At 47.2% G+C, this 25,078-nt stretch overlaps 1 protein-coding gene across 1 annotated transcript in view; it reads left to right on the top strand.

Annotated features, from left to right (window-relative positions):
* The window catches only part of TPRG1 (tumor protein p63 regulated 1), a 58,466-nt gene extending 33,684 nt beyond the window's left edge, over window positions 1–24,782 (top strand). The window contains exons 5-6 of the mRNA XM_054983878.1: window positions 9,672–9,825; window positions 21,273–24,782. Of these exons, the coding sequence (XP_054839853.1) occupies window positions 9,672–9,825; window positions 21,273–21,467 (349 nt within the window). The 3' untranslated portion in view covers window positions 21,468–24,782. The remainder of the gene's footprint in view (window positions 1–9,671; window positions 9,826–21,272) is intronic.
* The last annotated feature ends 296 nt before the right edge of the window (window positions 24,783–25,078 follow it).

The raw sequence follows: 25,078 nt of genomic DNA, 5'->3' as shown, positions 1-25,078 counted from the left end.
CCAGCAGGAAGAGATGCCTGCGCTGCCTGTACACCCTTTTCCCAGTAGTGCTGAGTGGTTGGGCACAGCTAGGAGTGCCACCAGAAATGCTGATGTTTTGTGCACCACCCACGTGCCCTTCGCCAGCAGCGCTAGGCAGCTTGTGCAGCCGGGAGCAGAGGTGACAAAGCATTCACAACCAGGCAATGGACAGGTATGAGTGCAGGCATTGGAGGAGATGCAGAGGAGGGTCAGCAGCAACGGGCCCCACTAGAAGCCACGGGCTGTGGCAGCTGCGCCACCTAGCCACGTGCTGATGCCAGCCCACGGCAGCTGTGCACCTTATACACCATTAGCAGTTATTTGAAGAAAGAATTATGATGCTAATGCAGAAATAAAATTCATGGAAAAATTATATTTCTTACGGACTGGTTGCCGTCCAGCACCTCAAGTGCTAATGGCTTCTGAAATGTCCAGCTACCACACAGTTCACTCATGTGCATTCTCACACAGCCGTATGAGAGGCATTTCCTTCTCCCGTCCCGTGCATTATTGAAATAAATCACTTTAAACTTTTTTGTCTGAAAAGAAGTGCTCGTGACTTTTAGAGCCACATGGGTTGGGTTTTTTTTTTCCATAATCCCTGACACCTCATTGGCACAGTTGCCATGGATAAAGTGCGGTGAGTTTGAACATTCTTGGTTCATTTTCTAATGAAATTGGTTGGATTGTTGCTCAGAAACCTTCCATCTACAAATGTTCATGGCCTGCCCGTGCCCCTGGCGGATGAATCATAGTATTCAAGATAGATGCTTCTATCAACTGCTCAGCTACCAATAGCAGGAATGTATCCGATGCAGTTTACTTATAATAATAGAATAATAACATTTGATTTATATACCACCCTTCAGGATGACTTAGCATTCACTCAGAGTGGTTTACAAAGTATGTTATTATAATTCCCACAACAATAAACACCCTGTGGGTGGGGCTGAGAGAGCTCTGAGAGAGCTGTGACTGGCCCAAGGTCACCCAGCTGGCTTCAGGCGGAGGAGTGGGGAATCCAACCTGGCTCTCCAGATTAGAGTCCTGCCGCTCTTACAGTAATATTATACTTACTATAGCTTGTAGGTGTGATAGGAATTAAACATTCTGAATTTTTGTTTCTACAGTTTAATGGAATATAATGACAGCATTGTCTATTGTCTCAGAATATGTGAGGTGGGTGGGGCAGAGAGAGCTAGAGAGAGCTGTGACTAGCCCAAGGTCACCCAGCTGGCTACAAGCAAAAGAGTGTGGAATCAAACCCAGGTCTCCAGATTAGAGTCCCACCGCTCTTAACCACTACACTAAACTGGCTCTCATTTAAATGATTCCTACTGCACAGGTGGAGTGGTCTACACACTTTGAAGCTGCTTTTGCACACACTGAATAATGCAGTTTCAATCCTCTTTCAACGCAAGTGAATTTTCCCGTTCCGCACAGCAAAATCCAGTTGGAAAGCGCATTGAAAGTACATTACGCAGCGCAGGTGAGACCCACCCTGGGTAGAGTTTCATTTCAATTATGGCACAGACACACAAAATGGTTGTAAGACATGAAGACAGTAAATGTCATGTAACGGAGCTTCTGCACAGCTGCAAAGCTGCCCTGCTCAATGCCAGAGTCAAGCAACGGACAACGCAGCCCAGACAAACCAAAGTAAGGCTCAGCTCAGGTGTAGGTTGCAGTGGCAAAACAAGTGAGGTTTTCTGGGTGGGCATGTTTGTCACAAAGTTCTCAGCAAACCTCAGTTAGATTTGTCAGGTTGCTGCGAACACCCTGCCCCATGGTGAGAACGCCTTCGTAAAAATGGCAGGATTTTCGTCCAGTGGCCCCTTAGAGACCCACAAGATTTTCAGAGTGTGAGCTTTCAAGAGTCAGAGCTCCCTTCTTCAGACCCCTGAGCAATCCCCACAATGCAGAGAATACTTTATATGTTTGAGTTGTTTGAACATGGGCAAATCACCCCATCAAATGTTTGGGTCCAGTGATGGCAACGTACAACTAGGAGACAAGCGAAACCAAGAACAACTAGGTACAACCTATCAGGAAGCCTCAGCTGAAGAGGAGAGCTGTGACTCTTGAAAACTTACATCCTGAAAATCTTGCTGTTCTCTGAGACGCCACTGGACTCAAATCTTGCTGTTCTACTGCAGACCACCTAAATTATTCCTTTGTAAAAATGGCAGAGCCACGGACACAAACTGGGCAGCATTTGGGAACTGAGGCAAGGCCTTTTGCTGAACTGAGTGTGGAGAGGGACCAAGCCCTCCTCCTTACCACATTCTGTGCTGATGGAGATTAGAAAATAGGGTTGCCAACTTTGTGCTGGGAAATTCCTGGAGATTTGAGGGTAGAGCCCGGGCAGGGACCTCAGCAAAATATAACGCCATATAGACCACAGTTCGAAGCAGTCATTTCCTCCCGGAGAAATGATCTCTGTGAGATCTTCAGACCCAACCTGTTTTCGGTGGGTAGCCATGTTGGTCTGCAGTAGAACAGCAGGATTTGAGTCCAGTGGCACCTTAGAGACCAGTGATATTTTCAGAGTGTGAGCTTTTGAGAGTAACCCTAACCTTGACTCTCAAAAGCTTACGTTATGTGCAAAATTTTGCACCTTTGTGGTTCGTTCTCCCTTTTCCGACCAACTACAATAAAAATTAAAATAAGATCCAGGAGTCCTTCTTGAATTGAAGCAAAACAGATGGTTTTATTAACCTGGTGGATGAGCCCTTTTTCTTACACAGAAGTAGACGGTCTCCTTGTGTGTAAAAGCTCATCCCAATTACAATAGGAGCGTAGAGCAATTAATACTTTCAGATAATCATAACAATATTACAATATTCTAATATCTGTTATCTTATTGGCTCGTAAAGTATCTAGGGTCAGTTCTGCTTTGAAGATGCAATTCCGGGTTGGCTCTTCTAGTGGGGGGAATTCCAAATCCTGCAACCCCCTTATCTTGCCCTCAATTTGGAAGGACACCTTCTAACCTCTCACCTACTTTCTTCTGGGCATAATACTTTCAATAGCGCCAATGAGTCTCAATCTGGCAGCCTTAGTACCCTCTGATAACTGAAGTCTGTTGGTAGGAAGGGATTTTTTTTCCCATCTGTGCCCTTTCCCCCAGTTTCTTCTCAGCCTTAAGGAAGATACGGCCACAGGTGGCCAAACCCAGCTTGCTGCATCAAATCAGTTTTCTACAAAAGGCTCTCTGGTACTGATTCCTATTGGAATCTTATAAAATAATATAACATATGCGTAATATTTTATAAGTGCAGCTCTACAAGCAGTACATTATTAGTTCTCAGTCCTTGCAGAATTTCAGCATACTTCTCTTGATCTTCTTGTTTCAAGTGTCATATTCTTACAGGTTGCATTACAAGTACTACATTGGCTCCTGAGCGTAGAAAAAAAGTGCAAGGCATATAAGTGATATATAAAAGTAATATATACCTGGAGGTTGACAACTGTACTAGACAGTGAATCTCCTGGTTTTTGAGCACAGCAAAAATGAGTCAGTGTCCGTTGCCCAGAGCCGAAAGTGATGGCAAAGGGGCAGCAATCTCTGCCTGGGATACTCTGTATTCATAAATCTTTAGGGATTTATAGATTCTATCTTTGCCTCTCTCCGAGGGAAAGGAATACCTTCTTCAAACGCATGAATAACATCTCACTAAGTGGCTAGTAAAGCCCGCTCTGCATTTCCCACTTTGATTTTGCGATGGTTCTTACACTGCCTTGTAAATTCTGCCGCTAAGTACTGTAATTATCATTTTTTTCTGACTGCGTCGCTTGGTGGGCGTAACCTCCGTAGCATCGTTCAGAGCTGGATTGCCCCAGAAAAACCACTGTGGGGAGGGGGGGAGCATTTAAAGAAATTACTCATGGCCAAGAATGACCCAAAGGCTTAGAAGTCTCCTTGAGAGACTAATCGCGTTACGTTTTCTGGTTCTGGAAACCTTTCCTTTCAACATTTTTTACCATTTTCGCCATTTTCATACCTCTTATATGTTCCATGCATTCATGTGCTATTTCTATGCAAAAATTGTGTTAAAATATCATATAACAAATAACATATAATGTCATATAACAAATGGGAAAACCCATCACAAGGATTCAGGAAATACTTTTAAGGTTCAAGTCTCACAACGTAAAAGCCAAAATGGAAGGGGGATTTTCGAATCTGCATCACACGTCAGTAAAGAGTCCAGTAGCAACTTTAAGACTAATCAACTGTATTGTAGCATAAGCTTTTGAGAACCACAGCTCTCTTCATCAGACACATCTGACGAAGAGAGCTGTGGTTCTGACGATGCATTGCGTTCCCCAATCAGTAGAAAAGAGCAAGAGTCCAGTAGCACCTATAAGACTAACAAGATTTGTGGTAGGGTATGAGTTTTCATGAGTCACCCAATCGGATTGTGATTACTTGCTTTCTGATTCTGAATACAGATCTCCAGCTTCAAATTAAGTGAGATAGCATTGCCCAGGGAACTTCTCTCCTATCTGCTGCTGGAAGAGCTGGACAGGTTTTGCAACAGCAAACCACTTTGCAATGCAGCTCAACTCCTTGTCAAGCCAGACTTGGCTCGGCAGCACAGCCAAGCTTCTTAATGGGTTCTACACAGCTACTGTGTGTTCCTCTTCAGAACAGTGGCTCAGGGGAAGAGCCTCTGCTTGGCATGCAGAAGGTACCAGATTCAATCCCTGGCATCTCCAGTTAAAAGGTAGTAGTTGATGTGAAAGACCTCAGCCTGAGACCCTGGAGAGCAGCTGCCAGTTTGAGCTGACAATACTGACCTTGATGGGCCAATGGTTTGATCAGCAAAAGTTCCCTGTGAGTCACATGTGGTGAAACTTGCCCTGCTGCCTTGGTTAAGAGGGCTGACCATGCGTGCCTTGGGGTCCTTTTCCGATCAGCAGTTCTATGAGGTCCCCATTTGTCTTCCGATTAGAGATGGGCATGAACCACAAAAAAAACGAACCATGAGGTTCGTGGTTCGTGGGTTTTAACGAACCAGGAATCCCGAACTGGCACGAATTGGGGCCAGTTTATGAATCAGTTTGTAGTTCATGGTTTGTGGGGTTTAAATGCCCCTTTCCGGCCACTAAGCAGCAGCAGGGAAAGAAGCATTTGACAGTTTAAAGGGCCCTTTCCTGCCTTGCAAGTGGCAGGTCCCTTTAAACTATCAGCTGGCAGGCAGCGGGGGAGATCCCCCCTCGCCATCTGCCAGCAGATAGTTTAAAGGGACCTACCGCTTGCAAGCAGCAGGGCCCTTTAAGCTGCCCAAACCCCAGCCCCAACCCACAAACCCCACCTCCAGCCCCAGCCCCACACTTACCTTGCCCTGTGGGCCTGCGAGGGGCGAGAAGGCCGGTTTTGGCCTTTTCTGCTGCTGTGTGAGCCCGCAGGGCAGCAAAGGAGGCCGAAAACTGCTGTGGCCATTTGAAAGTCAGGGAGGCAGTTTTTGGCCTCCGCCACCGCCTTGCAGGCCCCTCGAGGTGGCGGAGAAGCCCGAAAACGGCCTCCCTGCCCCTCAAATGGTCATCGTCTTTCCACCCCTCATGAGAGGAGGGGGAGGACACCATGGGCCCGCAGGGCAAGGTAAGTGTGGGGATGGGGATGGGGGTGGGGGTGGATTTTGAGCAGTTTAAAGGGACCTGCCGCTTGCAAGCCTCAGGAAAAGTTTATATGGCCATTTCCCTGGGAAAATGGCCATTTAAAGTGCCCCTTTAACCCAAACGAACCAGTAGACCAGTTCGTGGAAGTTCATGGAAATTAGCTTCCACGAGCCACTGGTTCGCAAACCACAAACTGGCCTGGTTCGTGCGGGTTTTTGGGTCGTAATTTGATTCGTGCCCATCTTTACTTCCGAGTGCAGGATCAGCAAATAGTTAAATCTACTTGATTACCCAGACCTCTTGGGAAGGGCTTGGTTGGGAGCCAATGAATCTGGAGCGCATAAAGGCAGCACCTGCTTTGTGGGGTTTGGAACAGCCCGAGGGCATGGATAGAACTGTAAACACGCTCAGGAAAAAATGTCTTCTTTTCTGACTCGCTGCCAGCATCTCTGGGGACTGATTTGTCATTATGGAAAAAAACTTCACCTGATGTCATACAGTCTGCAAAGCCCCTCCAGTGCTCACTTGCCCTCAGAGGTGCCAGTTTTCTGCTTCTTTTGTGTGGGCACATAAACATAGTGTGGAGGGCAGCACTTGGCCCTGCCGAGAAAAGGCTGGCCTTTGTCTTCCAGGGAAAGGGCTTGGACTTTCCGTTCCTCCACCTTTTCAAAGCCGTGCCCTGTGTAAATCTCGGCTCCATCTCTGTGTTTGCACTCCCTTTCTCTTTGGTGTGCTTACCCGCCCATCCTCCAGCGCCAGAACAAGCGTCTGTGTTTTCTCGTAAATCTCGATGTGCCACCTGGGGCTACATTTTTAATTCAATCTCTGAAGTTAGAGGAGAAGGAGGGGATCGAGGAGGCAACCGAGAGCAAGTCACTCTTGCCCTCCTTTGCTCAATTGCGAGCTCTCAACTGGTGGAGGAGAATTGGATTTGCAAGAAGGAATTGCAAAACTTGGGGAATCTCTAAAGACTGGAAGCATCACCAGAGAGGGAGAAAAGGAGGCAGGGGGAGAAAATTGTTCTCCATAAGCTTTTTAAACCGAGGAATCGCCTCTGTTTCATTTTAGACCCTCCCTTCCTTGAAGGAGCTTATGACAGCCTTTATGGTTCTCCCTTCCATTGATAAACCTATGATCCAGGTTAGCTGAGCAAGAATGAGTGGCCCAAGATTACCAGCAGAAAAGAGCAGGAGTCTAGTAGCACCTATAAGACTAACAAAATTCGTGGTGGGGTATGAGCTTTCGTGAGCCAGAGCTCACTTCTTCAGATATAACAAAATTCGTGGTAGGGTATGAGCTTTCATGAGCCACGGCTCACTTCTTCAGATATAACAAAGTTTTGGTAGGGTATGCCTCTCCTAAAGAAAGTCCTTGTTTCATCCTCAGAAGAGCCCTAGGGACTAAGGTTGCCAGGTCCCCGTAGTCTCTCGGTGGGAGGAGGAAATCTAGCACTCGCCTTCTTTTTGCTCTTTGCGCATGCATGCTTCACAGCACCTGCGTGATGACATCACTTCTGGTGACAGCATTTCCAGATGATGTCATCCACGCAGGTGCAGGAGCATGCGCGTACTTCACAGCGCACTGATTTGGGCGTCAAACTGGCCCAATTTGGCCCACTTGGGACCCAAATCAGCCCACTGCGAAGCATGGGCATACTCTTCGGGTGGTGAAATGACGTCACTCCCAGGAAGTGATGTCATCACTCTGCCCCAGAAGCATACCCAGACGGCCCATTCCCATGCCTTTCTTCCCCCCAGCCAGGTGGCAGGGGCGGAGGGTGATTCCCCACTCCCACCGGGGGACTGGTAACCCTAAGGACTGGTTCTCTGGCTAAACTCCCAAGTGGCTGCTTGGGTCAAGACAGTAAGACGGGTGCCAATGATCAACAGGAGCAGAGCTGGCTCTCAAGCATCAGTGGCCTGGAAGCGGTTGGCACACCCACACTGCTGAGCCTGCATTGATGCCAGTCCAGTCCAGTCCAAGCCACAGCCCTGCAACAATGCCATAAGGGCACGGCTTGGATCTAGCTAGTGGCAGACCCAGTCCAAAAAGTGATGGCTGTGCCTTGCCGAGGGCAACCAAATACCTTGCACCAGTCCAAACAGGGCATAATCAGAATGCCAAATCAAAGTGCCAACAGGCCTTCCCTTCCTCCCCCGAAGCCACACTTCTTTTTCCAGGAGAAAGTAAAAGGATTGTAGCAACAAGCCTCTCTGAGGTGTGCGTGAGACATATCTCCCTTCACCTAGGGAGGGGGGGATTTGTCCACCCACTCTCCAACGTCATTGAGTGTTCCCCGTTATTTTCTCGAAAAGAAAAAGACGCCCGTCGTACACGCAGCCACTGGCTCATTACGTGAAAGATGTGAAGGGACAGAAGCTCCGAAGTGTGGGGAAACCAATACAAGGGCAGAAGGAGAAATCTGGGCTTTGTGTTCCCCTCTGTTCTGAGGCAGGTGCGTTCTGAATGGAAAAGCCAGCGCTGAAAACGTTTTGTGACGGCTGAGCCTTTCGCGGTCCCCATCTCAGAATTCGGAACTCACAACAGAGCTGTGTTGTTGTGATCTTAGCAGAGAGGGAAGGACAGGAAGAAAAAAACAAGGCTTTATTTAGTTTTCACAAACAATATAAATCCGCACCAGAGTTTTGGCACCCTCCGCAGATGTGTTTTGGAGGCTTTCACCAATGGTTTTTGAATTTCAGATGGGAAACCTGATCGGTATTTTTTACATGTAATCACCCTCTCTCTTTTTAAAGATTTGAGGTGTTTTGTTTTGTTTTTTTTTAAAAGAAAGGAGCAGCAAAGGTTTTTAAAGTGTTCCGACTAAAGCATTTTTTAAAAAAAACAGGCATCGCACCATCAACCTGAACTCATATGTTTCATTTTCTCCAAGTCATGCCAACTTTACACTCAACTACCACTCTCAAGGGGGTACTGGACACATCGGGGTCCATTCAGAAGATTTAGAACGTGCGTTGTTTTGTTATGAAGTCTCCATGAAATGCTCCAGCATGACTTGATGGAATCCTTGGTGACATTTTGGGGTGCACTGCCCTCCCTGCCCCTCCACTTAGCAGATGTGTCGGGGCAGGACAGGGACACAGGACATGGGGGGAAGGGGCTTAGATGTTCCCACTTATACACAAGGCATTCAAGTTAGTTAGTAGCCGTGTTGGTCTGTAGTAGAACTGAAGAATTTGAGTCCAATGGCACCTTAGAGACCAACAAGATTTTCAGGGTAGGAGCTTTCAAGCGTCACAGCTCTCTTCTTCAGATAAGGGGAGGAGTGAAGATCCTTAAGCCTATAGGTGGCTACTGGAAATGGGGTAGTCAGGTGGGTAGACTTGTTGGTTTGCAGTAGAACAGCAGGATTTGAGTCCAGTGGAACCTGAGAGACCAGCAAGATTTTCAGGATGGAAGCTTTTGAGAGGCACAGCTCTCTTCTTCAGATAGTTTAAGGTGGGCAGCCGTGTTGGTCTGCAGTAGAACAGCAGGATTTGAGCCCAGTGGGACCTTAGAGACCAACACAATTTTCAGAGTGTAAGCTTTCAAGAGTCAGAGCTCTGAAGAAGGAGTCTGAAAAAGGGAGCTATAATATGGCCGAACTAGACAAAATCCAAGGCACCATGCAAAGGAGTAATATGAATCACCCTTGCCAAGGAGCTGCTACTGGCAAATACCTGTATTGCCCCCTCATGGGGTAAAGATCGGGGTGATTACAACCACAAAAACGGTATAAGAGAAAAGGCAAACTCATACCATATCTGCCGCTGCCTCATGCAAATAGGAATCGTGCGTGGCTGCAAAATCTTAAAAATGCAGAGGGATCTATTTATCACCTTTAGGCTAGGAACAACCTCTCTCTTCCATCTATCAAATAGTTCGATGTCACATCAGGCACTCTTTGCTGCTTCTCTAGAGAGTCAACCCTCAGGTCCATGTTAGATCCATCTCAGGCAGCCTTCAGAAATCTCATCTTCTTTAAAAAAAGAAATCTCATCTTTTGAAATGTTCCGTGTTTCTAGGAGGGAAGGAGAAGGCCTAAGGATCTACTGGACAAAGCAGCAAGAACCGGATTTCCTGTCGCGCTGGAATCCATTTTCCACAGAAGTGCCATATGCAACGTTCATGGAACACCCAGTGAAGAACAGCAGCCAGAGGCTTATTGACATCTGTCAGGTGCGAAAGGTGACTTCCATGGGCTGTAGGTCAGGTTGCCACCTGCCCAATGACAGAGGGAAACCTCCCCCCCTGACATCTGCCCGCCTCCATGCAGCTGGGCAGTAGGAGGAAAATGGAGGGCACAAGATCAGAATTCCCCCAGAAGTGGTGTTACCACCACATCGGGTGATGTTAGGGTATTTGCCCAAAACTCTGTTGTTAATAGAGTCCAAGGCAGCCATTTTCTCCAGGGAAACTGATCTGTCTAATTTGGAGATTAGTAGTAATTCTGGGAGACCTCCAGGCCCCATCTGGAGGCTGGCAACCGTAGCTGAAGGGGAATTCTAGTTACCGATGCCTCTTGTCCTGGCCCAGCACATGGAACAAGAAGGCGCTGGAAACGGCAATGCCCATACATTGCAGCAATAACTAGGGGTGTGTGCTTCAGGTTTCTGATTCAGGTTTTTAACCCGAATCAGGCCCAATTTGGAAAGATTCAGGATTCCCAAATCAGCCCCAGAATTGCTGAGCCGTTTTGGGAATCCTGAAGCAAAACTTTCCAAAGTGATTCGTATTGCTTCGGGAAGCTTCGGGCAAAGCGGCAGCAGCTGCAGCACTTTTCTAGCTGTTTGCATCAGGTGAAAAGCGAGCAAGGTGTTGCTTTGAGCTTCGGTGTGCTCCATAAAGATTCCTGAATCTTTACAGAGCATACCGAAGCGGTTTAAACACCCAAATCTCAAAGTGGCTTGCTGCTTCAGGATTCGGGATATCCCAAATAGTTTTCTCGCTTTGGGTAAACCTGAAGTGGGAAACCCGAATCTTTTTGGGGTGCACACTCCTAGAAGTAACAGATATGTCCAGGCTTTATGGGGTATGATTACAAAGCCCCTATTTTCACCAAACAGCCCTCCTTGCTACTAGAGAAGGGCACGAACTGGGAAAAAACCAAACCATGTGGTTCATGGTTCATAAAATTTCACGAACCATGAACCACGAACTTTCATGAACCTTCCCCTAGTTCTTGAACCAGTTTGTTTTGTTCGTGAAAACGTCACATCCAGGTGAGAAAATCATCACTTCCGGGTCAGCAGGTCACTTCCGGGCCAGCAGAAGTTCACTTGAAGGTCTGCAGGAAGTCCATCCCCTGTTGCCTAGGAAACTGATTGATTGGCACCAGGCTGTCTGCAGTGACAAACCAAAAAACAAATCAAATGAACCAGCCTAAAGTTCATGGTGGTTCATCAGAAATGGGACCTGATGAATCACTGGTTCACGAACCACGAACCGGCCTGGTTTGTACTTAATTTTGGTTCGTATTTCGGTTCATGCCCATCTCTACTTGCTACCAGTTTTCTTTGAATTCACCATGCACTTAAGCTGAAATTTTCAATTGCATGTTACTCCTTCCTTCATTTATAAAGATGCTCCTTTACTTAAAAAAGCTAAAAGTGACGTACCAAAATATAAACGCTAGTTATAAGCAAATAACGCAATGCAGCCTCCTCACCCCCATAAAGATTTAGTATTGGCACCACTACGAGTAACTGGTATAGCTACCATGCAAATTTATATTGGTTTGACATCCCTTTGAGTCTCATGGCCTTCCCCAAAGAATATTGAGGATCATATCTTAAGGGGAAGTGTTAGAGCTTCTTAGCCACTTTCTCACACAGAACTCCAGTTCCCATGGTTGACTGGGAAGATGGAATGACTATTAAATTAGAAGTACATGTGGCACTTGGACTCCAAACAAATTCCAAGTCTAATGTACGTGAGACAGCAAGTTGGTTCTATGATGGTTTCACCCAATGGTTAAAAAACAAAAACAAACCAAAGAGCATCCCTAGAAGGCTGAAACTGAGCAGAGATGAGCGATGGTGGTTCCCAACCCCAAGGAGGTTTGCCTTGCTTCAACCAGGGCGAGGGTCTTTTCGACTCTGGCCCCAGCCTGGTGGAACTCTCTGTCTGTGTCAACGAGGGCCCATTCGGATTTGTTATCCTTCCATTGGGCCTGAGAGATGTTCCGCCAGGCATTTGGTGGTTGATGCAGGTGGGTCACCTAAGGTATTATCGACCTCCTACCGGGGCGGGGTGAGTATACCTCCTCGAGTTCTAGCCACCAAACTCTGCAGGTTGTTTAGTCTGATGTGGTGGGGCCAAACGTGTCTGGCTATTTTAAATTGATGAGTTATCAATGTTTATATTGTTGCATATTTTATTCTGTTTATTGTATATTATAATACATTTGTGATCCACTCTGAGACCACTTGCGGACAGGGCAGAATACAAATAAAATAAATAAATAAAAAGGGAAGCAGTAGGAGAGGCAGCATCAGCTGTCTCTCTTGCCATTCTACTGTTCAAAGCTGCTGTCCCTCCCAGCTGCTCTTTGGACGAGGGGAGGTGCTTTCCTAAGAAATTGCAAAATGGGCAAATTCACAGGAGACTGGGAAGGGGTGAGAGCTATGGTAGATGCCAGAAAAGTATCATTGCGTGAAATCCAAATCCTCTTATAATGGACTCTTTGTCCATTACTGTAAACAGGAAGTGAACAGCAAGCGCGTCCCGCAAACTGCATCATGAAACATGAACTCTCCTGCCACATATTCCAAACCCCACACGTTTGGGTCATAAACAATCTTTTTACCCTCCTCAAATTATCTCCCCATCTGAACACCTAGAATGTTAGCAACCTGATCCCCTTTTGGGATCCTTCACGGTGTGAGCGAGGCGAAGGCATTGTCTGTACAAGGGACACGCTGTCGCCTCAAAGGCCTTTAATCCGAGCTTTGGGGAATGTTTGCAGGTCCCCTTTGCAGTTCTTTCGTCTTTCTTCATGCGCTCCCCGCGACAGCGTGAGGTGCATGTGTGGGAGTTCTTTACGCTTTAACGGGAGGAGGTTTCTCACACAAGTGACTTTCAACAAAACATCTGATTCAGCAAGAACAAAATAATTCATGCTTCAAATGATGCAGCGACTGTCAGGAATCCTGCAGGCTTTGACTGTGAAAAAAGTTTACCGAGAGTGCTCTTTACCTCAACTTCCATGAACGTCCCCTTCCCAAAATATTTGTTTTGCATTTTGTCAAAAGGATGTCAAGTGTCAATATTTTTAATAACTAAAAATACTCACTGCGCAAAATTCAGACAAAGTGGAGCTCTAGAATTCAGAGAGGAAAGAGGCACGAACGACTGGGACGTTTCAGAATTTCTCATCCTGCCCTTTCAGTCCGAAAGTCCCTGTTTCGATTTGACACCCAAGAACTGCAATTCTGTTTTCACACCTTTCTCACACCAACTTCTCCCCATCAAAGCGATGTGTTTTTCAAAATATTTGTGCCTCAGCAATACACTAATATATAGTCAAAAGATTCCCCAGGAATGAGAGAGAAAATGATTTTGCAAATTAACCAAAACAAGGATTAAAGCAAAATTAGCCTGTTAAATCCAGGAGTGCTTTGAGAATATGGGAGGGGAGATTTTGAAGCTTGGGTTTCAAAAGTATTCATGGAATAACAGAATCATAGAATCATAAAGTTGGAAGGGATCTCTAGGGTCATCTAGTCCAACCCCCTGCGCAATGCTGGAAATTCACAAATACCACCACCACCACCACCACCCACACACAGTGACCCTTACTTCATACGCAGAAGATGGCAAAACACCATCAGGATCCCTAGCCAAACTGGCCTGGGGGAAATTACTTCCTGACTCCAAAGAGGCAATTGGTATTGCCCTGGGCATGTAAGAAGGGGCCAGGAGAACTAAGCACTGACGTCACCCTTCCTGTCCCCCCCCCCATGATCTGCCCAGGTTCACAGAATCGGCATTGCTGTCAGGTGGCCATCTAGCCTCTGCTTTAAAACCTCCAAAGAAGGAGAGCCCACCACCTCCCGAGGAAGCCTGTTCCACTGAGGGACCGCTCTAACTGTCAGGAAGTTCTTCCTAATGTTTAGCCGAAAACTCTTTTGATTTAATTTCGAGCCGTTGGTTCTGATCATACAACAAATATCAGGTGCTGTAAGATACGGCTACATGGCCATTTGACAGCAATGCTGATTCTGTGAACCTTGGCAGATCATAAGAGGGAGGGCAGGAAGGGCTACATCAGAGCTTAGTTCTCGTGACCCCTTCTTACATGCCTAGGGTAAGGCCAATCATCACTCTGGGGCCAGGAAACAATTTCCCCCAGGCCAGTTTGGCCAGGGATCCTGGCAGTGTATTGCCCTCTTCTAGGCATGGAGCAGGGGTCATTGGGTGTGTGTGTGGGGGAGGGGAGGTAGTTGTGAATTTCCTGTGTTGTGCAGGGGGTTGGACTAGATGACCTTGGAGGTCCCTTCCAACCCTATGTTTCTATGAGTCTATGATTCTATATATTAAAAAATTCTTGTGCAACAGGTAAAAGAGGCTGCTGGCAGGAGTCCTCCCATCATAGTAGGAAACCTAGTAGCCCTGGCATGGACCTCCTTTCTTTTGGAGAACTCGGTCTGTTCTAGGTTCGCCATTCCCCCAGTACTGTCAGGGGGACCTCACCTCCAGCCAGGGATTCCAGCTGCTGCAAGGAAAAAATGGTGGAAAACTGAGGGAGAATGGCCCCCTTCTTGATATGCTGATGTCACTCCCTTTGCATCTAGAAGTGAGGTCACTGCATCACCGGGAATAGTTGGGTTGGTATGCTCTGGTATTTAGGTAAAACTCTACTGTTAAAAACATAGAGTTCTGCGCAAATACTAGAGCATCCCCAGTATCCTTGGCGATGAGCTGACGTCACTTCTGGGTGCACAAGAAGTGATATCAGCATGTTATTGGTCATGAGGTAATGTCATTGGCAACCCACCACCCCCCTATTTAGTCTCCCTCACCCCACCACCAGTGGCCAGGGGGCTCTGCCCCCCTAGTCGGTTCTATTATGTAGAAACGGAGCTCGGTCAAGCTCTTGAACCCCACACCCCAAGCTTCCTCCTTCCTGCTGACCTGGCAGTCTTCCAGGTGGGATGGGAAGGAAACAGTTCTGCAGCTTGTCTCGGGCACCTCATGGCAGCAGCAGTTGCTCAGGAGGGGGTGACAGAAATGCCACTCCTATATTGGCACCCCTCCCCATCCGTCCGTTGTCCCAAGAGGCTGCATGTCTCGCTTGGTCAGAGAACCAGAGGCTGCATGTCTCGCTTGGTCAGAGAACCAAACCTATGCAGAGAACCAAACCTATGGAGAACGTATCTGAAGACCATTTTGGCATCCTTCGGGGTGTTTTAGATGAGCCATTCTAGGTATAGTTTGCAACGAGGCAGGGGAGTGCTGTCCGAGACTGCCAGCTTAGATCTCAAGTAACTTTGCTGCACGAATCCAAGGATGCATGAGTTAAAGGTTTATTGATAACCGAAGCGCTCGGTACAGTAGAGATTTCATTGACAGAAATACCCATTCCCTCCCCCTGCTAAGCATTGAACCCTTCAAGCCCAACCCATTCTACTCCCCCCTTAGTTATACTCTAAGCTAAGTTTTAATTAGTTGAAGGAGGTAAAGTGAAAGTAAACATAGTTGGTGTTTTGACTGGGCCTCCCTGTCTTCTTCGGCCAACTGGCTGCCTCTCCCTGGTAATGCTGATACCGTTCCTTCTCACAGCTTCTCTGACATGTAGCACTCAATAGGACTCTCAAAGCAAAGCAAAGGAGATCAGGACTGCAGCCCAACAGTGAACCTCTCAAACCTCCCAAAGTATGGCAGGGGCCACCCTGACATGTGCATTACAGAGACATTGGGGTGCCTGAGAATGAGGGAAGCAAAGGTCAAGGGAAAGATGGGTGCAGGAGGGAAGGGCTGCCGGGAAGAAGTAGAAGGCTGGAATAATTCTAGTTGCAAAGTTTCTATTACTCAGGTTGGGAAAAGGGGCGTGGGGAGGTAACTTCTGTCGAACACTGTTGCCTCCTCTGCATGCTCAGAAGTGTCTACATCACATCCTGTTGGCTGATGTGGTAAGGAAAAAAGTGGAGCTAATGTACTTTCAGGAGATTGGCTCGATGCCTTGACACCTCCACTGTCTCCAAAGATTTGCATATGTCGAGGAAGCTTTCCATTTATGACAGCTTGCATTAGAATGATGACCTACTTTCTCGTTCATGGAATATCAACAAACCATGTCACGCCTTTCCACAAACTTCTGCTAGGTTTCTGCTAGTAATCTTTGCATTTCCATCGCTGGAGCCAGGGCTTTCCATGTTTAAAGTTATGATCAGTTTCTACGTTGTGGCAGTCCAGCCTTTGAAATTGGTTGGCTGAGCAACATTCCTGCAGGCCAAGTAACAATCCTGCAGAATGTTGGCAGTCCAATTCCTATGAGGGAAGGGAAAGCTGCCTGCTTATCTGGGGACTGAAATGTCACACAGATCTTAGGGAGATCAGTCACCTTGTGAAACAGGATGAAGGCTGGGAAGTGGTCCCAAGAGACAGGTGATCGGAGGGGCAGGTATCTGAAAGCAAGATAGCTAGAGGAAAGTTGCACGATAACGATAACGATAACGATAACGATAACGATAACGATAACGATAATGATAACGATAACGACGATGACAATGACGATGACGATGATAACGATAACGATAACGATAACGATAACGACAATGACAACAACAGCAATAACAATAATAACAATATATTTATATACCACCCTTCAGGACAAATTAATGCTTGCTCAGAGCAGTTTACAAAGTACGTTGTTATTATCCCCACAATAAACACCCTATGAGGCGAGTGGGGCTGAGAGAGCTCCGAGAAGCTGTGACTGACCCAAAGCCACACAGCTGGCTTCAAGTGGAGGAGTGGGGACTCAAACCCAGTTCTCCAGATTAGAGTCCTGCTGCTCTTAACCACTACACCAAACTGGTGTAGGAAACGGAAATAGGAAACGACTGAAAGAAAGAATTGAGGGTAGGGTAAGTCGAGAAGGAGGTGACAGCAATATAATATAGAGGACTCTGAAGAATGTCTCACATTCGTAAAAGTCAACTGAGAAAGAGATAGGAGGCTGGCCCATAAGTCCTCTGGGTCAAAGGCCAGTTCTGCAGACAGCCAGCGGTGGGACCTCTGTCACCCTTTCCTCCATGGTCAAACTCATTCATTCAGCCATACAGTGTGTTGGAAGTTCACTTCCTATGATCATTTCCTATGAGCAGGATGTGCCAAACTGATGGGCACGCCTGCACCGGACCCATTATCCAGTTGATGCTGTTTTGGCATTAGTCGTATGCAAGACTGCAGCTAAAACTCCACACAGTGGTTAAGTGGTTGCTTTGTGGACTGGAACTCCGCTAGTTTGAATGCGGCTACTACCATGAGCTCAGCAGGTGGCCTTGGGTCAGCCACTCTTCTCAGCCCAGCTCCCCAGCTATATCGTGGGGATAATAAGAAAATTGACTTTGTTCATCGCTTTGAGTGGGGCACTAACCTGTCCAGAAAGGTGGTATATAAGCACGTGGTTATTATTATTATTTATTATTATTTGCCCTGATCTGGATAGCCCAAGTGAACCTGATCTCATCAGGCCTCCGAAGCTAAGCAGCATTGGCCTTGGTTAGTAATTGGATGGGAGACCTCCAGCAAAGGCCAGGGCTGCAGAGGCAGGCAATGGCAAACCGCCTTTGTTAGTCTCTTGCCAGGAAAACTTCACTAGAGGTCACCATAAGCCAGCTATGACTTGAGGGCACTTTCCTTCTCCTCTGCCTCCTAGTATTATTATTATTATTCAAATTTCACACAACATAATCAATAATAAATAAAGACCACATGTTATCATTGATCGGCCTTGCTGAGCTGATACAAGTTTCCACCAGAGACCTAAGTATCAGCTAGTTATCCGCGTAATATGTACGCTGTTCCAAGTAACACCATCTTTTGCGGTTCTGTAGGTGTTATATCAGAAAGCTGCAGTTTTTCCATATAAGTTGCAAAGCTTTTCGAAATAGTTCCCAGCGCCCCGATGACAATGAGGACTACTGTTGTGTTCTTCATCCATAGTCGGGTGGTTTCTATTGCCAGACCTCTATATTTAATCATTTTTTTCTTGTTCTTCTTCTTCGACTCTGGCATCCCCCAGAATTGCAACGTCAGTTATCCAGACCTTTCAATTTTTTTCCACAACTGTTGTGTCTGGTGTATTGTGTTCATGGTGTCGATCAGTTTGTATTTGAAAATCCCGTAAGATCTTGACTTGATCATTTCCTAGCACCTTTCCCACCTGATGTTCCCATGAATTCTTTGTTGTTGTTGTTGTTGTTGTTGTTGTTGTTGTTGTTGTTGTTGTTGTTGTTGTTGTTGTTGTTGTTGTTGTTGTTGTTGCACTGCTGAAATCTCTCCTCTGCCAGATTATCCCAGGGAGTAACATGGGCAAAACCGCGCCCCACTCCTCAGCTTTATCCAAATTCCAGGTAACTCTCAGCTTTCCTTTCAAGTTTAAATTTCCCTTTAGAAACTATGCTGAGAACTCATGCTAATTTTTAATAACATTATAGTGACAGTGTTTTTTTAAAAAAATGTCAGGTGCTGCACTTTGACATACAATAGGGCAAGAAGGAGCAATCGGAAGAGCATCCACAGCTCAGAAATTGTACTTTTATTCAACAATGATAGGAAAAAATGACAAGCAGTTGTCCGCTGTGGAACTTGGGAGTGTAACAAGGCAGGAATGTTAGAACTGTAGATTGTCACCAACCGCCACCTGGAATCACCCTTATAATTCTGTGCAAGATTAATTGCAGTTTTTGTCAAAATTAATTGTTGTGGATCCACGCCAAATAAACTGTCAGTTGAAAAACCTGCCCTGAGGATGTACAAAAAGAAGGGAGGAGCCAAGGGGAATGGGGTAGAGCACCTTGCCAAGGAGCAATGTTGGGGGACTGTAGACCCTGTCACAGCTATGGAACTGAGGGCCCAGCTACAAGTGACGAATGACACTTGAACAGCAAGTGGATTGAGTGGAGGGCAAGTGAACAGGGAGAAATACACTTGCCGTTCAAGTGTCATTCGTCACTTGTAGCTTGGCCCTAAGATGGAGGCACACAGAAGGGGATTCTACCAGTCACAGCCTCTTTGCTCAACGGAGCCCCAAAGGAGCAACATAGGCCAAGAAGCAGAGATCAAAACTCAACCGTCCTCCCAGTTTGTCTGTCTCTCTCTGTTTACCCTCCATACCTTGGCAGCTTTCCCTGTGGCCTGTCCCTCTGTCTGGCATGTAACACAACTCCTTTGTGTCTCTGGCGTTCTGAGGATGCTTTGCCATATGAGAAGTCCGTCTCAGGATGCTTTTAATCTTTGATCTCTTGGAGGGGGGCACAATGTACCGGCATCTTTTGCGTGCATAAGAAACGGATCCTCGGCGATGGCAGCTCAAGAGAACTGCATAACTATCCCCCATGCCTGTGTCAGGTTTCCAGTTGGGAGACAATGCTCTGGGGGTCCAGGGGCCAGTTAAGATGCCTGCCCCTATGCGTTTGCAGCAAACAGGCGATTCAGTTGCAAATGTTATGTGCTCTGGATGCTCAAGCCGTCACAGTTTCTCCTTGGCAGGTTGTTTTGATTGCTGTTTCCCGTCTGAATCCTGCTCTCCCTCCAAAGACTTCAGGCTGGCTGTGGGTGCATAAGATGATCTTGCTTTTCCTTCCTCACAGCCATCCTGTAAGGAGAGAGACCGGCCCAAGTAATCTGAAGAAGGGAGCTTTGACTTTTGAAAGCTTATACCCTATAAATCTTCTTGGCCTCTAAGGTCCCCGCTGGACTCAAATGCCGCTGTTCAAATGCAGACACAGATACACCTGAAAATGACTCACCCAAGGTCATTCATATAAAAGTTTGAACTTCGGTGTCCCTGATCTTAATCTTATACTCTAATCTCTAAAATCTAAGCACTATCCTTTAAGCAACCAAAGTACAATGGTCATATCATGAAAAGAAAAGATCCTCTGGAAAAGTCAATAATGCTAGGAAAAGAGGAAGGCAGTAGGAAAAGAGGAAGAGCTAAAACGAGATGGCTTAACTCAGTAAAAGAAGCCACGTCCTCCAGTTTACAAGATCTGAGCAAGTCTGTTAATGATAGGACGTTTTGGAGGTCTTTCATTCATAGGGTCGCCGTAGGTCAGAGGCGACTTGACGGCACATAACACACACACACATTCTTTAAGCACTGGTGAGGACAAATTTTCAAGCAAGGTGGGGGGGAGGTTGGCCACTTCCCAGTTTGTTTCTAATCTCAGGAGCTGGGGGAACAAGACACATAAAAACATGATTCAGGTCCAATAGCACCTTACAGACCAACTAGATTTCCCAAATCCAGGCCAGCATGGCTGCCCACTTGAAACTCTCTTCATATAAGCATGCCATTTCATCCATCCAGTATTCCCTGAGGATTCTAGAGGAGCTCAGAGTAAATGGGTTGTATTGTTTTACCCCTGCTCTGTTAAGCATGGAGCCGTCCTTCCCGAGTGATGTGACAGAATGCAGCCGCATGTGCAAGAGAGTCTCTTACGGAATTGCTAATATTTCTAAATATGTAAGTGGAGTAGCTGGCAAAGGAACAGCCAGACAGGGAGGGCAATGTTACTCCAACAAGCAGCCTCAAACCAGTAGCCTACAATGGTGTAACTGTATCATTGGGGCAAATTATAGCTCTGTTTCTGGCTGGGGAAATGGTGCATCTGAGGGCCAAGCTACACATGACGAATGACACTTGAATGGCAAGTGGATTCAGTGGAGGGCAAGTGAACAGGGAGAAATACACTTGCTGTTCAAGTGTCATTCGTCATGTGTAGCTTGGCCCACAGAAGGCTTAACCCATGCAGCGTGTTCTCACGTGAAATTGTGCGATAACAGCGTGATCTTGCGCGAAATCGTGTGATAGTGTCTTCCTGGCGCGATTTCGTGAACAAAGATGCTGTATCCCGACAAAAGGTAAGCCATGTGGAAACGGCCCTGGTCTGAATCAGGGCCAAGCTACACATGACGAAAGACACTTGCCTGGCAAGTGGATTGAGTGGAGGGCAAGTGAACAGGGAGAAATACACTTGCCGTTCAAGTGTCATTTGTCACTTGTAGCTTGGCCCTCAGTCTCCCAACCCACCTGTTTTAAGAAAAACAGGAATCACCTAACCCTCTCAAGATCACATCCAGTTTAACTCTTTATCCTTTAATCCCTGGAACCAGGTATAATGCTGTTTAAGTCCATGCAACTGCCTCTGCTCAACTTCTCCCCTCGCTATACTTGCACCACACACCATTCTGTCCATCGTTCTGACCAATATTGATTTTAGATTGTAAGCTCCTCGGGGGCAGGGGCCTGTCTTGATAGCAACAATAATAACAGCAACAATAGTACAGGTGCAAGTAGTAATGATAACTTAAAACCAGTAAAGAGGCCTGATCCTTGAGCGCTCGAATTCATGCGACTGCTGTGGCTTAAGCATCTCTTGTTCTTTTGACAGATGTCCCCGTTCGTGGCACAGCTGGTGCAAGCTGTCCAGAATGTTCAGAGACAAGACCCTGCGTCGACCAGAACAGACGGGCTGGGCGTGGTGTACGAGCCCATCCTTATTGAGACCTACACGGGCCTGATGTCTTTCATTGGCAACCGAAACAAGCTGGGGTATTCCCTCGCTCGGGGGAGTGTTGGCTTTTGAAGAGTGCCGCCCCGGGGGGATTTTATTTTGTGCTGGAAGTTTACTAAACAGGATGTGGTCTGATAAATGGCTCAGATGCACCGCTGGGCTTAATTGCAAACCCTCCTTCTTGGAAGCATCATTTCCCTGGGCCAAGAACAACTGAGTCACATGGTTTTCCCCGCCCAAGTCCATCTCATACATGAGTCATGAAAGGGTGCGGGGGGGGGGAGTACAGGATCTAGGGTTGCCAGTCTCTAGGTGCAGGTTGGAGATCTCCTGAAATTATAACTAATCTTCAGACTACATAGATCAGTTCCCCTGGAACTGCCTGCTTTGGAGGGTGGGCTCTATCACGTTAAACCTGCTGAGGCTCCTCCCCTCCCCAAATCCCACCCTCTTCAGGCTCCACCCCTCCAGGAATTTCCCAATCCATAGCTGGCAACTCAACCTGGATACAGTGTGCTAGCACAGCAGTCCCCAACCTTTTTGGCACCAGGGACCAGTTTCGTGGAAGACAATTTTTCCATGGACCGGGGAGGGGGGGCGGGCAGGGGGATGGTTTCAGAATGATACAATTGTGCACTTTATTTCTATTATTACATTATAAATTATAAAATAATTATACAGCTCACCACAATGCAGAATCAGTGGGAGTTTTGAGTTCGTGTTCCTGCAACTAGACGGTCCCATCTGGGGGTGATAGGCGACCACCTACCTTGCCTGCTCCCTGGAGCCGGCTCTGCGCTCGCCCACCACTCACCTCCTGTGCGGCCTGGTTGCTAACAGGCCACGGACTGGGACTGGTCCACGGACTGGGGGTTGGGGACCCCTGTGCTAGCAGATCAGCTCTGAAGGATCCAGCTATATTGTGTTTCTAAAATGTCGTGAATAGACAATATCACCGTCACAGGCTTAGAGCTGGAGGCATCCCCTGCCCTCAGCTTTAGAATGCCAGGAAAACCTAAACCCATTTATCTCCTCCTACACACACACACACACACACACACACACACCTGCCTTATACTTAAAATCTACTCTTTGGTCACATGCAGAAGTTAATCCACTGATCTCAGACGTTTCTCTTGCGCTTGTGGAAGAGTTTGCCCTTAATTTCGGTGAGGCTTCTTTATTCTTTCTACACTCTCTACTTGATTCTGCTTTGTTTCCGGTCCTCAGTAACTTTCCACTACAATGGCTTGCCCGTAAGATTCCCAGTGAGTTAAAGGGCCAGTCTGCTCCTATTGGGGTTGCCAGCCTCCAGGTGGTAGCTGGAGATCTCCCCGAACTACAACTGATCTCCAGACCACAGAGATCAGTTCCCCTGTTCGAAGGGAGGACTCTCTGGCACTATGCCCTAATGAGGTCCCTTCCCTCTCCCACCCCGGCCCTATCCAGGCCCCACCCCCAAAATCTCCAGGAATTTCTCAACCTGGACCTGGCAACCTAGCCATGGGAATGAAAGGTGGGAGGGATATCTACAGTGGGAATTATCTACAGATAGAAGCGATTGTGAAATGTTCGTCCAAAATGCCAAACTAGCTCTCTAGCTTCACTTATCCAAGAAACAGTTGCACGTTTGGCATCTGTCTTAAAGAAAAGAAAATGGAAACACACGTTTCTTGTCTGTTGTTGCAAAGGGAAAAGTGAAGGAGGGAGGAAGCTGCAAAAGCAAAACAAAACACAGGCAATGTTTACTTGGCTTGAGGCACCAAGGTGCGGTTCAGCAAACAGAGCTCAGTGGGCAGGCAGGTGGGCTCACGGGGTTGCCAGCTCCAGGCTGGTAAATTCCTGGAGATTTGGGGTGTGGTACATAGAGAGGGCGGGGTTTGGGGATTGACCTCAGCAGAGTATAATGCCATAGAGTCCACCTTCCAAAACCCCTATTTTCTCCAGGGGAACTGATCTTTGTGGCCTGGAGATCAGTTGTAATTCCAGAGTATCTCCAGCCACCACCTGGAGGCTGGCAACCCTAACCCACAAGGACCTTGTTTCAAGAAGCACAACTACTTGGCCTCTGTTAGTTGTAATTGCAAAAAGGGAGTAAAATCATGTGTTCTTTTTCCGGTGGCCGCCTCTCTATTTCTTTCTTCAGAATGATGGATACACTGGACTGCTTTGCTTTTGCAAAGATAACTATTTGTTTGTTCTAAGGTTGCCTCCCATGTCCCTGCCCCTAAACCTCTGCAGTTAAAAAGACATTAAAATCCATATTAAAAGCTACGTGTGTGTTTGTGTGTGCGTGTGTAAAATCTAGAAAGGAGGATCAATAGAGAAACACTAAGTTAAACAAAAAAAAAAAGCCTTTACCCACTGGCAGAAGAAATAGGGTTCCCAGGTGCCCACCAGGGAGGGCACTAACCCTAACCCAGGGGATTTGCCCCCTCACCCACCAATCTGCCAGTGATTGGAAGGAGGTGGCAAGCCCTCCAGAGGTTGCCCCCCACTGGACCGAATCGGTCCCACACAGAGCGCAGGAATGCTCCTGCAGCTGGCATGATGATGACGTCAATTCCGATTTGGGGCCCAAATCGGCCCTGTGCAAAGCATATGCATGCTCCTGGGCCTGCGCGATGACATCACTCCCAGGGGGTTCCACCTCTAGAAAACTCTTCCCAAGAATTGCCGGTAGGGAGGGGAACTCTAAGGTTGTTGCAAAGGAAGGACAGAAAGGGCTAGCGCAGTGGTCGATAATCTTCTTGAGCCCTGTGGGCACTTTTGAAATTCTGAGACAAGGAAGTGGGTACCGCTACAAAATGGCTGCCATGGGAGGCAGGACCCCGCCTCCCGTGGCACAAAATCATTGCCATCGTTTGGGCAATTACAAAAGACTGGGCGGTCCCAAGGCAAACATTGGCCGTTTTCACACTGCTTACCAGCCACGGAACATCGCGCCGAGCTCCTTGTTCTCGTGCAAAATCGCGCTAGGAAGATGCTGTCGTTCCGGGAGCTCAGCACGATGTTCCGTGGCCAGTAAGCAGTGTGAAAACGGCCCTTCTCTTGTTTCCAAATAGGCATTCCCTGCAGAGATAAAAGTGATACCTCCTGAAGTATTCTAAAGCATCTCCTATTGTAATAAGGTGGAGGGAAACCAAGGTTGCTTTTTTGCTTTAGAGGAGAAGCAAGTAAGTGCCAGGGAATACATTGGTGGGCACCTGGGCACCCCTGGGGGCCACGCCCAGAGTCACTGGGCTGGAGTGAGACAGCATCATGAAGCAGGGTTACCAACAATCTGGAGGAAAATATATCCCTGCCCCCTTGGTGGTGTGGAGTGTCCTCATAGCTGATTTAAGGTGACCCCTTGTGGGATTTTCATGGCAAGAGACTGAGAGCCAAGCTACAAGTGACGCCTTACACAGGTTGGACACTTGTCAGCTTCCCTCAAGTTTTGATGGGAAATGTAGGCATCCTGGTCTTGCAGCTTAGCCCTCCATTACAGCCGCAAGACCAGGACGCCTACATTTCCCATCAAAACTTGAGGGAAGCCGACTAGTGTCCAACCTGTGTAAGGCGTCACTTGTAGCTTGGCTCTAACAGAGACAGTTTTCCATTGCTTGCCTCTGCAACCTGGTCTTCATTGGATCTCTCCCATCCAATTACTAACCAAGGCCGACCCTGGTTAGCTTCTGAGA

This window comes from Eublepharis macularius, chromosome 6 (genome assembly GCF_028583425.1).
Source record: "Eublepharis macularius isolate TG4126 chromosome 6, MPM_Emac_v1.0, whole genome shotgun sequence".
In the NCBI taxonomy this organism is placed as follows: domain Eukaryota; kingdom Metazoa; phylum Chordata; class Lepidosauria; order Squamata; family Eublepharidae; genus Eublepharis; species Eublepharis macularius.
The sequence above is the reverse complement of the archived record's forward strand: the minus strand, read 5'-3'. Positions and strand labels throughout refer to the sequence as shown.